The 15972-nt window shown below is 46.1% G+C and overlaps 1 protein-coding gene across 1 annotated transcript in view; it reads left to right on the forward strand.

Moving 5' to 3' along the window:
- Nucleotides 1–12264, forward strand: part of YIPF4 (Yip1 domain family member 4) — a 216640-nt gene extending 204376 nt beyond the window's left edge. Inside the window, exon 6 of the mRNA XM_078648575.1 lies at nt 11182–12264. Coding sequence (XP_078504701.1) covers nt 11182–11319 — 138 coding nt within the window. The 3' untranslated portion in view covers nt 11320–12264. The remainder of the gene's footprint in view (nt 1–11181) is intronic.
- Nucleotides 12265–15972: the final 3708 nt, after the last annotated feature.

Genomic DNA, 15972 nt, shown 5'->3' on the forward strand with positions numbered 1-15972 from the left:
AGCAACACCTAAAAGTCCAAAAATAATTGCTTTCTTCCGTCCTGGTTCGAACTTCGTACCATCTATTGCGACCAAATAATTTTCGAAAGCTCTATACCAATTCCGCCATTTCATAACTGGTTTACCAGGTTCATTTAGAAAAGCAGCAGGTGTACTGAAATTGTGTTCACTGGCCATAATCTCTTGTTTACAGACTGAAGTCTCTTTTTTAATAAAATATTCAATTGTGACCCTGGTACAAAACGAAAAATTCAATAAATCAAAGTTTACTACCTGAATATTCGAAAAATGGCTGCCATATACATATTATGTAATTGTATATAAATTAAATTCAAGCAAATGTAAACTCTTTCATAAGTTATAAACAAAACTCACACATTTGAACCTGTGCATTAGGTTGGCAAGGAGCCATTTACCATTCTAAATGAAATAATAAGGAATTATGTGAAAAATAATTGCTATTTGCCAAGAACGAGTATGTCCTTGAAGAAACAACAATGCGAAAGGAACAGTCATTACTCAACAATTTTCCAAGAACGAGTATGTCCTTTAAGATGCGACTACGCAAAAAGAACAATCCCTGTTCAACACTTCAGAAATTATTCGCCCTTATAGTTCGTAATAGTCATTACGATTATATAAACTTGAAATACCTTGTAGTTCTTCAGTCATGGAAACATAACGGAGAAAATAAACCTTCGAAATGAAAACTGCAGTCTTCAAAATGGCGTTGCGTAACTTACGTATAAGATGCTGTGATGTATGCACGTCAGTTCGCCGGTAGCTGTACAGCTGTTAGCAAGCCAAGTATGACAGTTGTAACTGACGTAACTGTCAACGAAGCGTGACAGTTGAAACCGAAGTAACTGTAAACGGCACCTCCTCACAGAATTTCATCACGCGCTGTGAAAATAGACGTGATGAAGAGATTTATGACCGTGAAAATAACTGCCTTGACCAAAAATACTCGCAACTTGCCTGAATAAAGATCCTGGCCGATCTTGAAAAGTATAGCTGATCACCGATTTCAGAAGTATTCTTCCATTGACGGCGACCCGCCATGAACAAAGTGTATCCAACAAAATATCGCTAGCATCAGAAGTAACAGAAAGGCAATTAATGAAGAGTAACAATTTCCTCATGGAATTGAATAGTAATCACTTGGCGCAAGGTAAAGTATCTTCCGCCTGAAATCCTCTCACTACCACAAGCCCGTCACAGGAAAGAACGATCCCGAACTCCTCGCCAATTGTAGTGATGCCATATATAGATAACGCAGAAAGATGTTTTCTATGAATGTATAAGATTTATTGTAATAATTACAAGCTTGTGGGGAGAGTGGAGGAAGCGACTCCGCAGAGTCGATAATAAGGACCTCAGTACTGAAGGGTGTGACGTAACTTAAATACCAATTCAACATTCCAATGGACGCAAAGGGGAATAACCAATGAACAGTAAGCACGAGGAGTGCCAAGGAAATAAACTAGACTTACACCACCCATCGCCTGCCAATACTGGCTGCAACATATTACTCAATCGAGGACCTTTCTGTTATCAGGCTCACATTAGTGGAGGTCTGCTTGAGCCGTCCCGTCTGCTTGCATCCGCTGCGTTGTGGGTCCGTGAGCTGCATGGGTGAGCTGTAAAGTTGACGCTTCCATTTGGTTGTCGGTTCTCCCATATTACCGCTCCCTGTACGGCAGTCTTCACACACTCCCACCTGTGCTTAGAGACCATTGCCCGGCATCTTGCTCATTGCTACCAGAGGTGAGCCTGGCGGCTTGGCTTAGAACAGTTTTGCAGTGTGAGGAGGCAGAGGTGACCAGCTGGGATATTCTAAGGGAGGCCTAGGCATGTGGCAGCACAATGGTGAGTGAGGGTGGAGGCAGCAGGACGGTAGGGTGTATTGTATTGTATTGTATTGTAATTGCATTTATATAGCACTTACTACCCCTGACGAGGTGTCAAAGCACTTTTTCGGCGAGTAGCACACTACTCCGGTACCCATAGAGGATTAGTGTTAAATTAGTATAGTGAAACATGCAAGTAACATTTTAAGTGGTGGATAGGTTAGTCAGTTATTTGGGTTTTGGAATGATAGCAGAAGGCTAGAGTAGGTTTGTATTTATATAGCGCTTGTTACTCCGGAAGCCCATAAAGGATTAGTGGTGAATTAGTATGGTGAAATGTGAAAGTAATCTCAGTGGTGGATATTAGTCAGTTATTTGTAGTGAGAAGGATAGCGGAAGGCTAAAAGGGGAAAGAAAGGTTTGCATTCATATAGCACTTGTTACCCCTCATGGGGTGTTGAAGGACGCCACTCCGTAACCCATAAAGGATTAGTGGTGAATATGGAATTTGAGAAGTGAACATGTTCGTCTGTTAATTTTGATTAAAAAGGATAGTGGAGTATGACAGAGGCATTGCCCTCCTGGATATTAGAAGGTATTATTGGGCTTCTCAGCTGGCTGCTATTAACCACGGCACGTATGGTCCGGCGGCTGACCCGGCCTATGCCATGGATTGATGGCTTCTCCCTGGGGAGGGGGGGGGGGGGTTACAGCAGGACGTTATACTCTAAGCCCACTAAACTGAAATTAACGGGACCAACCATGCATTCGGTTCGGATCTGGCATGACACCACCAGTTCCTTAGGATGGAAGGATAAATTGACCTTGGCTACCCCACTTTTTGACTCCGAAAGGCAGAGTAAGCTTTGGAGGACAAAAGGGTTTGACAAATGGGACCTTATAGGGATATCTACTATTGGGGATATTTGGAGTAAGGGGAGGATTAAATTGTTCGTGGAAAAGCAGGCAGAATACAAATTGTCAAATTCTGAATACTTTTGCTACGCGCAAGTCCAACATTCGCTCCAAGCTGCTATGCCTAGGGACGTGGAGCCGCCAGAGGCCTCACCGCTTGAGGATAGAATCCTCGATGGCCACCTCTCCGAGAAAACGATTTCCTTAATCTATAAGAAGCTAATCAATCATAGAGCAGATCCCCTTGCAGTGTTGAGAGCAAAGTGGGTCCAAGATGGGATAGAATTAGACGATGAGGACTGGCAGATGGCGGTGTCCTCTCCAAGAGAGGTTGCTATTCCGGCTCGACTTAGGCTGATTCAGCTGAAAGTATTGCATAGGGTCTATGTTACGGGACCCAGGTTGGTGCATATGGGTCTGTTGGATTCTGGTCTGTGTAGACGTCAGTGTGGTTTGACTGGCTCCTTTCGCCACATTCTTTGGGAATGTACGCATATCGCAGAATACTGGCGTAAAATTCATGACACTATGCATAGGGTTTTGGGGGTCTCTTTGCTGCCGGAGGCGAGGAGGTGCCTCCTAAATATATGGGAGCCAACTGACCTAAACTCTGCGCAGACACAGTTGGCTACACTGGGCTTTATGATAGCAAAAATAAATATTGCCCAACTTTGGGGAGCCACACAACCTCCCACCTTGGAAATATGGGAAAACAACGTAGACTGGTGTATGTTTAGGGAAAAAACTGTTTACCGGGCGAGGGGGCTCCCCCAAAAATGGGCGTTGGTATGGGGACCCTGGAATCATTACAGAGGAGAGATTTGTGTACCACCCCAAAATGTTGAATTTCGATGTACCCTCTTCTGCATGAAGTCCCTAATCATGTGGTTATGTAATTTTCTATTGACCCCTGATGAGATACCGATTGTATGACATTACCTCTGTACTGTGATTGTCTGCTGACGCTTGTTTAATAGAAAGAAATATAAAACATTTAAAAAATGGATAGTGGAGGGATAAAAGAGTGAAGGATTTTTTTGTTTTTGTTTTTAGCTCTTAGCAGTAGGAGGAGGCTTTTGGATGAGTAAAAAGGAGTTTTGTAGGGGAGGAGTCCGATAGAAGAGTTTAGAATGGTTTGTTTTTGGGGAAAGGTGTAGTAGAAAGAGGTGTCAGATGATACAAGGAGAGGTAGAGTAGGAGATAGTCAAGAAAGGGTTATTTTGGGGATCATAGTAGTGGCATGGGGTTTGGAATACATGAGAGTGGATCTAGAGGATATATTGATAGATGTATATTCTGAGTAATAGGACAGTGCATTGGAAATGCTAAATTAGAGGAAAGTGATAAATATATAGATCCATAAGTACCTTAAGTTTGTGGATGTGGATAGTGTGGGCTGGGTATTGCTAAATGGGAAAATGGGCAGCATTTCTGGCCCTGACCGTGGTCAGTCTCAAACAGGCTGAAACAGGCAGCAGCCCTTGTCCTCTCCGCCCTTAGCCTCGATGCCCAGGCTGAGACGCCCTAACCATGGGCTTTTATAGCCCTAGTAATCAGGTGACCCCTTAAGCCAATGGGAACCCCAGCCCTAACACTATCCAATCACAACACTAGACCTAAAATCTAGAACCAATAGGAGACCAGGACCTTACAGCCAATCTTAGCCCTAGTCCGAACACCCAATAAGTTAAAAAAAACCCTGATCTCTACATCCAATAGAGGCCGTAGCCCTACCAGTAGTCCCAACACAGGTCCAAGCAACCAATGGTACAGGAAGCCCTAGTCCCTACTTCCAATAGAAAGCCTAACCCTACTCTTAGTCCCAAAACTAGTCCAGCAACCAATCACACCAGAAGCCCTAATCGCTACTTCCAATTAAAGGTCTAACCCTAGCCCTAGTCCTACCCTACTCCCAACAACCAATAACATAAGAAGCCCTAGTTCCTACTTCCAATAGAAATCCTAAACCTAGCCCTAGTCCCAACCCTACATTGATTGAATTACAGACCCAGAAACCAATCAAAACCATCAAATACCCAACCAATGAGTGCTCTGGATCATGGCCCAGGCCTAGTGCCTGAAGACACGCTGGGGACAACATAGCCTGTCCTTGGGGCCTGCAAGCTCATCGTATACAGTAGTGCTCAGTCCAAAGGTACTTTAATCTGATATTGCAGAGGAGGTCCTCCTTCACCCCACTTACATTTGTATAAATTAGACGAACATCACCCCTTACCAGGTTAGATTATCCCTAAAAGTGCTTTGTGCAGGCCCCAAGGTTGTATGTGTGTGCTCTTCCGGATGTCTATTTGGGAATAACTGCCTTACTCCTGCTTCTTGCTGTATTATAAAATTACAATATTTACTTAACTTTAAAACACTCTAGCCTGCATTGAAGAGAGAGGCACTTTGGTGGTCAGTGTACTGCAGATTGTCCTGTGTCCCCTGTAGTGGGTATGTATACCTTTCAAAAGAGACTTATGACTGGACCAAAGCTTAGTCACCACAGTGAAACAGCAGCGACCTGGCTGCTCGTGCCCCATCCAATGGTCTACTAAGGATGTAGCTCCTAGGTGGATCCTGCTGGAGGTAGGTGGGCTGGGTTGGGCTGATCATTTACTCCACCTTTCTGTACTAGTTTGTCCGCCTGCAGTACTACACCAGACTGTCCTCATCGCTCTGGTGCACCAGACACTCCACCAGAGCACAGTGTACAAGCATTCATGAAGCAACTTATCAATATGTCAGCTGTTACCTTTCTCATTCATCTCTCTTCCCCTTGGGAAAGCCAAAGGGCCTGAAAACAAAATCTCTTCCCTGGGACAGGAATTCTGCGATCCGACCAGAACTGAAATGTTGTATGATCTTGATTAGCCGAACCTCTCAGAATGTTCATCGTTGGCTGACAAACTGGACTACATGTTGGAAGCTATAGAATTTTCATACATTGCATTGGAAAGCAAAAGAGAATAACTGGCCATTGGCCTTGTCCTTCTCCAGGAAGATCAGTGGAAATTAGATGGAAACGTCAGCAACAATGAACCACTAAAAGATGTGTGTTTCTCTCCCCCCCCCCCCCCCCCCCCCCGCAAACATAAGAACAGCTACATGAACCTACAGAGAGAATCGGATTTCTCAAGGGCAGGACTGAAAATACAGATGGCCAGTATCCGCATATTAATAATCAGGTAGTGTACATGGCCTAAGGAATTGAGGTTACAGCGTAGCTCTCTTATTCAAAATGCAGCTATCTGAGGAGGTTGTGCCGAATGGGCTATCAAAGCTGATAACAGTACAGGGCTCCAGTTTCCGGCACACTGTCCTCCTCCATGTGCACCTCCAAATCCAGTAGTTGCTCAACTATTAAATTGTCTGGCAAGAGTCTCTATGCTACAGTGCTCCAGAACAGCTTGTCGCTTCTTGGCTGATGGCAACAAGATGATGCTCTTCCCAGACTTCACTCTTCCTCGCCAGCACCAGTGTGCCTCCCTCAGTGTTTAAGATTATGGTGAATCAACAAAGTCACTTTATCTGAAAGAAACACGTTTGTTATTGATTCCTTACCTTAGAATTACCCCCAGGCGTCAGACTGGATCCAGAAGATTTTTCGTCAGCAATACCTCTGCGCGTCGGAGGTTGGTGTTGGTCTGGTCCACGTTTGTCGTTGGCGTCGTGTCACCGAGATGAAGTAGCGGTAGCTACATAGACACCGCCCTCGCGCACTGATGTCGGCTCTTTCTTTTTCCGCGCCAGCCAGCTCAGACCCGGAGAGAGCAGTACCTCCAGTCACTTTTTGACTGACATTTTCTCGAATTTTGTCGACTTCTTTGTTTGAGTCCTTCGACTCCTGGTGCACGAGGGATGCCCAGCTTCAAGGCGTGCAGTTCCTGTACACGTCTGATGTCGGTTACAGATCCGCACCGCATGTGCCTCTTTTGCCTGGAGTGCTCCGACTGCCAGTCGATGGTGCCAAAGGCTTTGTGGGAGCAGTTCCAAAAGCTGCTTGAGCACCGGCAGTGGGCTCTGCGCCGTTTGATGTCCCGGTCGCGGAGCCATCAGCACTCGTCCAAGTCATCAAAGTATTCGCACTCGGGGTCAGGTAAGTCGCAGCACAAAAATAAGTCAAAGAAGAATCGTCGCTCTTCTACTTCTCCCCGTAGGTCGGCTGACGCAACAAGGTGTGCTGGCGGTGCCCCTCCTGTGTCTCCGCGCGCCGAGCCCGAAGAGACGACGCCGGGCTTACCTCCCTTCCCGGGTTCTGGAGCGACTCCCGCCCAGCTTCGTACGTTCTACGAGGCGATGCGTGCCATCTTTGGGCGGCCCAAACCCGCCGGCGTACCTTCGGGCCCCGCGGACTCGTTTGGGGGGCCTAGACCTTCTCCGCCATCAGCTCCGACCACAGCGCCGCATGCCCCCCTTGGACCCAGGTCCGGATCGGCACCGGTTGACCTCATTAAACCCTCCACCAGCGCCGCTTCCCCTGGAACCGCAACCGACGCCAGTCCTGTCCCCAGCCGAGGTCGACCCCGGCCTCCATTTTTGTACCCCTGTTAACTCCTGGGGTCCCTTTTTGGCTTGATTGGTAACCTGAGGAGGACTGGGAGGGGCAAGGTGACTCTTTATCTGAGCAGATGGAATCTGAGCAGGACTGGAGAGAGGAACTGGGGGATGCCAGTGGTCTTGATACATCTCCTGACCTTGGCATGTTGTCTCTTCCTACCTTGGCTACGGAGGAGGCAGCACCATACTCAGTGGTGTTGCGTAGGGCGGCCGAGGCCCTCAACCTCGAGCTTTGTACGGGGGCACTCCAACCAACCCCCCCCCCCCTCAGCAGCAGCCTCCAAACCCTCCTAGTCCGACCTTTCAGGCCCTTCAAACGCTAGTGGGTGACAGGATTCGCCATCACCTTGCGCATTATCACGTTGGACAGGTGGGTTTTGCAAATAGTAAGAAGGGGCTACTCCCTCCCCTTCACGGCTAGCCCTCCAGCCATGCCACCTCAATACCACCGCATGTCGGAGGATCACCTGGGCCTTCTTGAACAGGAAGTTACGGCTCTCTTGGCCAAAGGGGCCAACAAGCGTGTTAATGTCCCAGAAGTAGGTCCTGGTTGTTACTCCCACTACTTTCTGGTACCCAAGAAGGACAAGGGCCTACGTCCTATCTTGGATCTCAGAAACGTCAACCGCTTCCTCCGGAAGGAGAAGTTCAAAATGTTGACGCTTGCTCCGGTCTTGTCTACCTTCGACCCGGGAGACTGGATGGTAGCGTTGGACTTGCAGGACTCTTATTTCCACATCCCCGTCCTGCCGGCCCACTGGCATTACCTGGGGTTCACGGTAGACCACAAGCATTTTCAGGTTACTGTGCTCCCCTTTGGCCTTACCAGCGCCCCTCGAGTGTTCACAAAAGTGATGGCGGTGGTCGCAGCTTATCTGTGCAGATTAGAGGTCCCAGTCCTCCCCCATCTCGACGACTGGCTGTTGAAGGCGAGCTCGCCCCAGGCTGTTGTTTCCCACCTCCAGACTAAGGCCAACCTCCTGCAATCGCTGGGGTTCTCCATTTATGTGCCGAAATCGCACTGGATTCCCTTTCAGAAGCTCCTCTTCATCGGAACGTTTCTGGACAGGACGCCGTTTGGGGTTTATCCCCCTGAACAACGAGTCCGGGATATTTGGGCTATGATTCTGATCTTTCAGCCTCTATCCTGGGTTTCGGTCAGGGTGACCCTGAAGCTGCTGAGCCTCATGGCCTCCTGCATCCTGCTGATCGATCAAGCCAGGTGGCATATTTGGGCTCTGCAGTGGGACCTGAAGTTCCACTGGGCGCAGCATCCGGGGAATCTGTCCGATTACATCCAGATCTCGGAGGGCACTGCACAACAATTTCAGTGGTGGCTCGCGAACCAGGATTGGGTGAACGGCAAATCCCTCTCCCTTCCCCAACCAGAACACAGAGGTGACAGACACATCCCTTCTGGGATGGGGTGGCCACATGGGAGAGGCGGAGATCAGAGGCCTCTGGTCCCCTGCGGAGTCCGGGCTCCACATCAACGTTCTGGAGCTACCGGCGATTCGTCTTGCACTGAAGGCATTCCTTCCCTCTGTCCAGGGAAGAGTAGTGCAGGTCTTCACAGACAACACCACCGCCATGTGGTACTGCAACAAACAGGGCGGGGTGGGGTCGTGGACCGTATGTCAGGAGGCCCTGCGCCTCTGAACATGGCTGGAACATCAGGGCATATCCCTAGTGGTTCAACACCGGGCAGGTTCCCTGAACGCCAGGGCGGATGAACTCTGCTGCAGGTGCATGATGGATCAAGAATGGCGTCTTCCCTCGGAGGTGGTGCAAGGTCTCTTTCAGCAGTGGGGAGAACCTTGGTTAGATCTGTTCGCCATCGAAGATAACGCGCAATGTCAGCAATTCTGCGCATTGGAGTTTCCAAGGCGGCACTCGCTAAGCGCCGCTTTTCGTCGCGAGTGGAGTTGCGGTCTGTTGTACGCCTTTTCGCCTATACCACTTCTGCCCAGAGTGCTGAAGAAGATCAGGCGTGACAGGGCCCAAGTCATTCTTGTGGCTCTGGGTTGGGCACGAAGAGTCGGGTATCCCGAGCTGCTCAACATGGCCATCCATTCTCCGATCTGACTGCCTCTTTTTGTGTCATGGTGCACAGCAAAGGTTGTGGATCCCCTTTCTGCCCCTCTTTCTGAGGTTCTTTTGTTCCTCCTCTCTTTGGCCCAGCAGGGCTCTGCTCTGGGCACTATCAAGGGCTATCTCTCTGCCATCTCTGCCTTCCTTCGGCTTCCAGATCAGCCTTCTCTTTTCAAGTCCCTGGTTGTAAATCTTTTGCTAAATGGCATAACTCATCTCTTTCCTCCTAATCCTTTCATTATGCCTCAGTGGGACTTGAATATGGTCTTGACTTATTTAATGTGCGCTCCCTTTGAGCCACTTCACAACTGTCCTTTGAGACTTCTGACGCTTAAAACTGTATTCCTGGTTGCCATCACATCTGCCAGAAGAGTGACTGAGCGCCAGGGTCTTTCATCTAAACCTCGTTTTCCTGTCTGTCCATCCGGACAAGGTAGTTCTCAAGACTCATCCATCCTTCCTGTACAAAGTTGTCACTGCCTTTCACATCGGGCAGACCATCACTTTGCCCACCTTCTTTCCACCTCCTTAGAAAAAGGAAGAGAGGCTCCACCGTCTGGACCCAAAACGTGTGCTTTCCTTTTATCTGGATCGCACCAAACAGTTCCGGGTGGATGACCAGCTCTTTGTTGGGTTCGTGGGTACCAAGAAAGGTCGGGCCGTACACAAGCAGACTATCTCCCGATGGGTCGTTTTGTGTATCAAAACCTGCTATTCTCTGGCCTCTAGTGGGGCTGCACGCCCATTCCACCAGGGCGACTGCAGCAACCACTTCCCTGGGACGAGGCGATCCTCTGAATGACATCTGTCAGGCAGCTACGTGGGCTTTGTTGCACACTTTTACGAAACACTACTGTCTTGACAGTCAAGTCCGGAGAGATGGCTTCCTTAGCTGTTCTGTTCTCTAGGACTTTCTGGTGTGATCTTGGTTCACTGACCCACCACCGAGGTTGGTATTGCTGGAGTATCTATTCTAAGGTAAGGAATCTATAACTAACGTGTTTCTTTCAGATGAAGTTACTTACCTTCGGTATTGATATATCTGTAAGAAACATTAGTTAGTTACGGATTCCTTACCGCCCCACCCATCCTCCCCAATCTGCAAACAGATTTCTGGGGTTAAGGATATTCTTTCAGGGTCCTAGTTTTGGGCACCAGTGGTCAGTGTCTTGCATGATGGCTCTGCGTTTCTGGCATGGGAAGTTGTGTACAGAACTGACGTCAGCGTGCGGTTAAAGTAGCTACTGCAACGTCATCCCGACGACACGACGCCGAACACTGAGCCGACCGACGCCACCTTCCGACGCGCAGAGGTACTGCTGATGAAAAACTTTCCGGATCCAGTCTAACGCCTGGGGGTAATTCTAAGGTAAGGAATCTATAACCAACTGATGTTTCTTACAGATATATTGTTACCGAAGGTAAGTAACTTGTTCTTTTGCATCTGTGCACTTCTTGCTGGCCCGCAATTCCATGTCTTATTTGTATAGTAGCTATCACAAAATGGCAGGCACAAGAGCCAGACTCACTAGCAAGCGACTACATTGGTTGCAATTAATTTACAGAAGAAAAACTGCTGCAAATATTGTTAAACTCGAGACATTGAGTAGAAAATTCACTATGAAAATGGCCCGTCAAGCAAATGAGCAATACATTGTTAATAGAAATTTCTATTTACAGTAAATAAGTGATTAAGATTGTTGACTGGTCACATTTCTATGTCTATTGGCATTCAGTTAATGGGTTTTTTTGTTTTTTTTACCAGCTGTTTGGTGTGTTTTGGGCTGCGTACAGTGCTGCTTCGCTTCTAGCTGGAGAAGAATTCAAGACTAAGAAGCCTTTGCTGATTTATCCCATCTTTTTGTTATATATATACTTTCTATCATTATACACCGGTGTCTGAAGCATTGGTGGGAATGTGCTGTACTGTTACTTTCCATTCATGTTTAGAATGATACGGAGTTTAACTCAAAGGGCTGTGGGGGATAATGTTTTGTACAGTCCCCTCTTTATGCCTGCGGTCTGTATTAAGCATATATATGTATATAATTTAAGCAAATATAGCAAATAAATTTGTATCAAATACGTTTCTAGGTTTTGTTTTAAGACTTTTCAAATTGTAACATTTTAAATGTGAGAAGTATGGTGTTCATGACATTGTGTGTGTTTTAAATGACCTTTTCTTAAACCTACTGGGCTAAGGCCTATGCATAACGTGTGCAAGTTAAGCATTTACTGAATAAAGTGAGCAAGCTAAGCACTCCCCCAACATGTATAATAATGAAGTAATAACTATTATGTGAAAGGGATCGATATAGAAGTGCTAACTACAAGAAGGACTTGCACTTTAACGCATTATGATGTGAACTACCAGACATCTGTAGAAGCCACATTTCATGTGGTAGTTTTATGGTTGTCCTCTAAATTTGTTCCTATGCTAGTTAATTCTGCTTCAAATTAGCCAAACCTCTTGTGCAATTTAAATGCAGGTTGTTTTCTCCTTTACAAAATGTTTTTCTATAAAATGGCTACGGGTAGATTTCCTAGGTGATGGTTCTTAGGCGAAAATGTCTTGGACAGCAGTATGTGAACCCGCTGAGATTAGAACAGCCTGAAAGTGCAATTGTTTTCTTCTTCGTTCTCTGTCAATATATTTGGAAGGTTTTACTTGTATTTTCTGTATAGATACCTACATACGTATTTATGAAGCGAAGCTCCGGTTTTCCGCAAGCATGAACATTGCTGCATATTCTTTTTGGTGCCGAAGATAATCTTGATGCAGTTGTTACATTAAGAAATTTTATAGATATTAACTTTGTTAAAAAAGAAAATAAATGATAAAGAATGATTGTTTACAGTATTATTTATTTTTCCTCTGCTGTGCAGCACATCCGAATGCTTCAGTCCTTTCTCTGGGTTCCTCAGATGTGCATGGTAGTGAAGATTGATGCCCTTCTTTTGAAACTCTGAGTACCATTCATGGGGAGACTGAGTATTTTGAAAAAAACATGAATTCGATCCGAATCCAATTTTCTCTGAATAGACTTTGCATTGCCTCAGATCTGCTTTAAATACTTTGTCTTATTGTCCTCTGTACAATTTTAAAAATGTATTTGGATATACTTTTTGAGTTAAAAAAGGTTTTACAAATTTGCAATTAAGTTTCTATTGATCAAGAAGGAGGTCCTTGAATAATGAAGCTATAAGCTAGGGTGGTTTAATGAGATTGAAAGAATTTTGTTGACAGGTAATACAAAATTGACATTTTGTACGAATCTGTGATTGATTTTTCTACCTTTTCTCATCAGCACACAATGTCAAGCACGTTTACTGCTCTAGTCCCGCCTTGATTATGGTGACTTTGCTTTGCCGAAGCCTGATTAATTGACTACAACTTAGGCAGTTAAATGAAAAATATATATTAGGGTTGAAAGCCAGAAGAGCATTCATACAGTTTTAGTGATGTCAGTATGTGAGAGTTAGAAAACCCCTGATCCCAGCATGTTGCATTGTGCAGGGAGATTGGACCCATTGTTGTCCCTCTGCTTTCTCCTAGCCAAAAGGCTTGTCAAGGTCAAACCTCTTTGCGCTTATCTGAGCAATGCCGGGGTACTTTGAACCCCTCCTTCTGTTACACGCAGCCCAACCTTTCCCTTCCATATAATTCAGTCCATCCCTTTGATGTTACTCATAACGACCCAGAACACTAGTACAAGTCACATTGGACCTTACAAAATCTTTCATCAAACACCGACAGTGAGCCTCCCTATGAATCATGCACATGCACTCTCCGCTTCTGACACACTTGGGAGGCTATTAAGTAGTCATGATTCACCCCATTAATACCAATCTCACACTACAACATCCCTCTCCACTCAAAGCAACCTGCTGAACCCGATCAGTGAATTCTGATCTCATCATGCGAGAAAAGCACACAATTACATCTTCTCAACACAAGGCACCCACTGTCGCGACCCCCATCATACCACAACCTCACATACTCAGCCAACACTAAAATAAACACCCCATCATACAATTCTACACTTGAGACCTTCTACAATTCCACACTTAAAACCTTACATTTCCTCCATGTTGCCTTCTCCTGACAGTTTACCACATTCTGAACATCAGACAGATCAGCTCAAGTCTGCTGCCCCTGTATTAAACCAGAGACACGCTAGTATGCACCCTTACTCCTCCTAGCAAACAGGGATTGCCTACCAAATCATATATCCTAGATGTACAAGCTTGTACACCATTTTCTTTTGTCATCAACCAGGCTAGCAGCCCTCCTTACCGACACGTTGCCTCCCAACCAGGGAAACTTTCATGGGAGCCACTTGCCTTGCCCACAGCCATTGCCTGTGCAAAACACACCACCACACATTATTCAGTATACACTATACAGATCATACAGCTGCTACAGAAAATTTAAATAGATCAGGTGGTACTCTGAGCAGCAAAACACTGTCAAATGCCTGCATCTCAACCACAAAATAATTATTCATACTTGCAAGCACAAGGAAATAAGCCAATTTAGAAAAATACAGTACATTTTTTATAAATAAAGTGGCACCAGATCAACAAAAATCCAATCAGTAGAACTGGAGATATTCAGTTTTAAAGCTTTAAGTGAAAATTGCTCCTAAATGCACAAAGCGCCTCTTGAGGTCATCTGGTCATGCTAGACTGGTAGAAAGTCAGAAGTTCAGGCTGACCATAACGGAGCACGGGCCAAATACAGGTACCAGGTTAGTCCCACTGAAAAATTACCCTCTTAAGTCCGGTGTTGGAGGAGGTAGGTGAGCGTCCTCTACAGTCGTCGCTGTTGTGCGAAGAGCAGGTCGAGCTTCATTGCCAGCCGTTGCTGTAGCTTTGCGTTGGGGATCGTAGTGGGCTGTTATTGCTGTAGCGCAAAGTTCAGTTCTCGTGGTGCTGGCAGTCACCAGCACTCATAGTGTGAGGCCGAGTCTTGGTGTAAATGGGCCCATTTGTAGTCATAAGCAGCTCCAACATCAGGATTTTGACCTTTCCTTTAGGAGGAGAAAACTCTGATACAAGCCAAGAATCTAGGACCTGGGGGCATCTCTTGGTAATCAGGAACTCACTCCAGCAGAAGCCAGCAGCAGGACCTAGGCAGGTCCAGTTGCAGTAGGTCAGATGGTCAGTTGCAGGGAGGCATCTGAAGCTTGTGGGGTCAATGTAGCTCACAGAGGAGGTTTGCCAATTGACACTTTGAGTCACTCTGGATACCTTGAGATGAAGGTAAGAAGGCAACCAGATCCAGTCTTCCTTCTCAGACAGCACGGCAATCCATTAAAAGCAGGACAGCCCTCTGGCAGCAGGGCAGTCTTTCTCTAACTGCCACACATCTAGGAGTGTTCTGATAAGTGGCTCTGAAGTCCAATATTTATAACTGGGGCCAGCCTTCAGGTGTGGGGGACTCCTTGTCCTACTCTCACATCTGGTTCTGGAAAGTTTTTCCCCTTCCCTCATTGAGGCTCCAAACTGGGCTGACAAAAGGCAGGGGAGACCTGGTGTCATTCTTTTTTTGTGTGCAGAAGGCAAAGCCCTTTGAAGTGTAAGTGAGGCTGGGTACAGCCCCTTCCCAGTCATCCTGTCAGGGTGGCCCATCCTGTCCACACCTAAGCCTCCTTTGTGTCACTGTCTGGAAGCAATACACAAACCCCAGCAGTAGAGCCTTTCATATTCACGTGACCCTGGACACTGGCAGAAGCACAGTTGGTTCAGATATGAAAATGCCAACTTTCTAAAAGTGCAATTTTAGATAGAATTGTAACTTAAAATTCATCTTCACCATTAAAGAGGATTTTATCTTAGATTTCATTAGTGTGAACAGCATATCTCTATCTGCCGCCCAATCCATAATAAGTTAAACCAGTGTTAGTCAATGGGAGAGTTAGCCCTTACAACTGTGAAAAACAATTTTTTAGGAGGTTTTAACTGCTAAGTCATAAAACATAAGTACACATGTCCTACTTTTAAATACAATGCACCCTGCCCCATAAGCCTTAAAATCCTACCTTAGAAGTGACTAAAAAGTATACTAAATTAAAAAGAAAGGTTTAGGCCTGGCAAATGGTTTATTTTGCCATGTGGAAATGGCGGTTTTAAACTGCTCTGCGAGCTGCAGTGGCAGGCCTCAGACCTGTTTTAAATTGCTACTTTAGAGGGTGACACAATGAGCGCTGCAGGCCCTTGTAGCATTTAATTTGCAGGCCCCGTGAACCCGTAGTACCATTTACTAGGGACTTAAAAGTAAACTAAATGTACAAATTATGGGTAGGCCAATTTTGCCATGTTTAGGGAGAGACCACAATGATTTCAGCACTGGTTAGCAGTGGCAAAGTGCAGAGTCCTAAAGCCAACCAATACAAATTCAGCAAACCGGAGGAGAGCCTGCAAAAAGTGTGGTGGAATACCACACGAAGGATGTCCGCACTAACGCCCTTCATCCCTGAAAGTAACAGATTTGTTTAAAATGTTACCTTCTCTGCTAAACTGCTGAAGTATACTACCTGCGATCAACTGCCTT

The sequence above is a fragment of the Lissotriton helveticus genome, chromosome 6 (assembly GCF_964261635.1).
Source record: "Lissotriton helveticus chromosome 6, aLisHel1.1, whole genome shotgun sequence".
Taxonomy (NCBI): domain Eukaryota; kingdom Metazoa; phylum Chordata; class Amphibia; order Caudata; family Salamandridae; genus Lissotriton; species Lissotriton helveticus.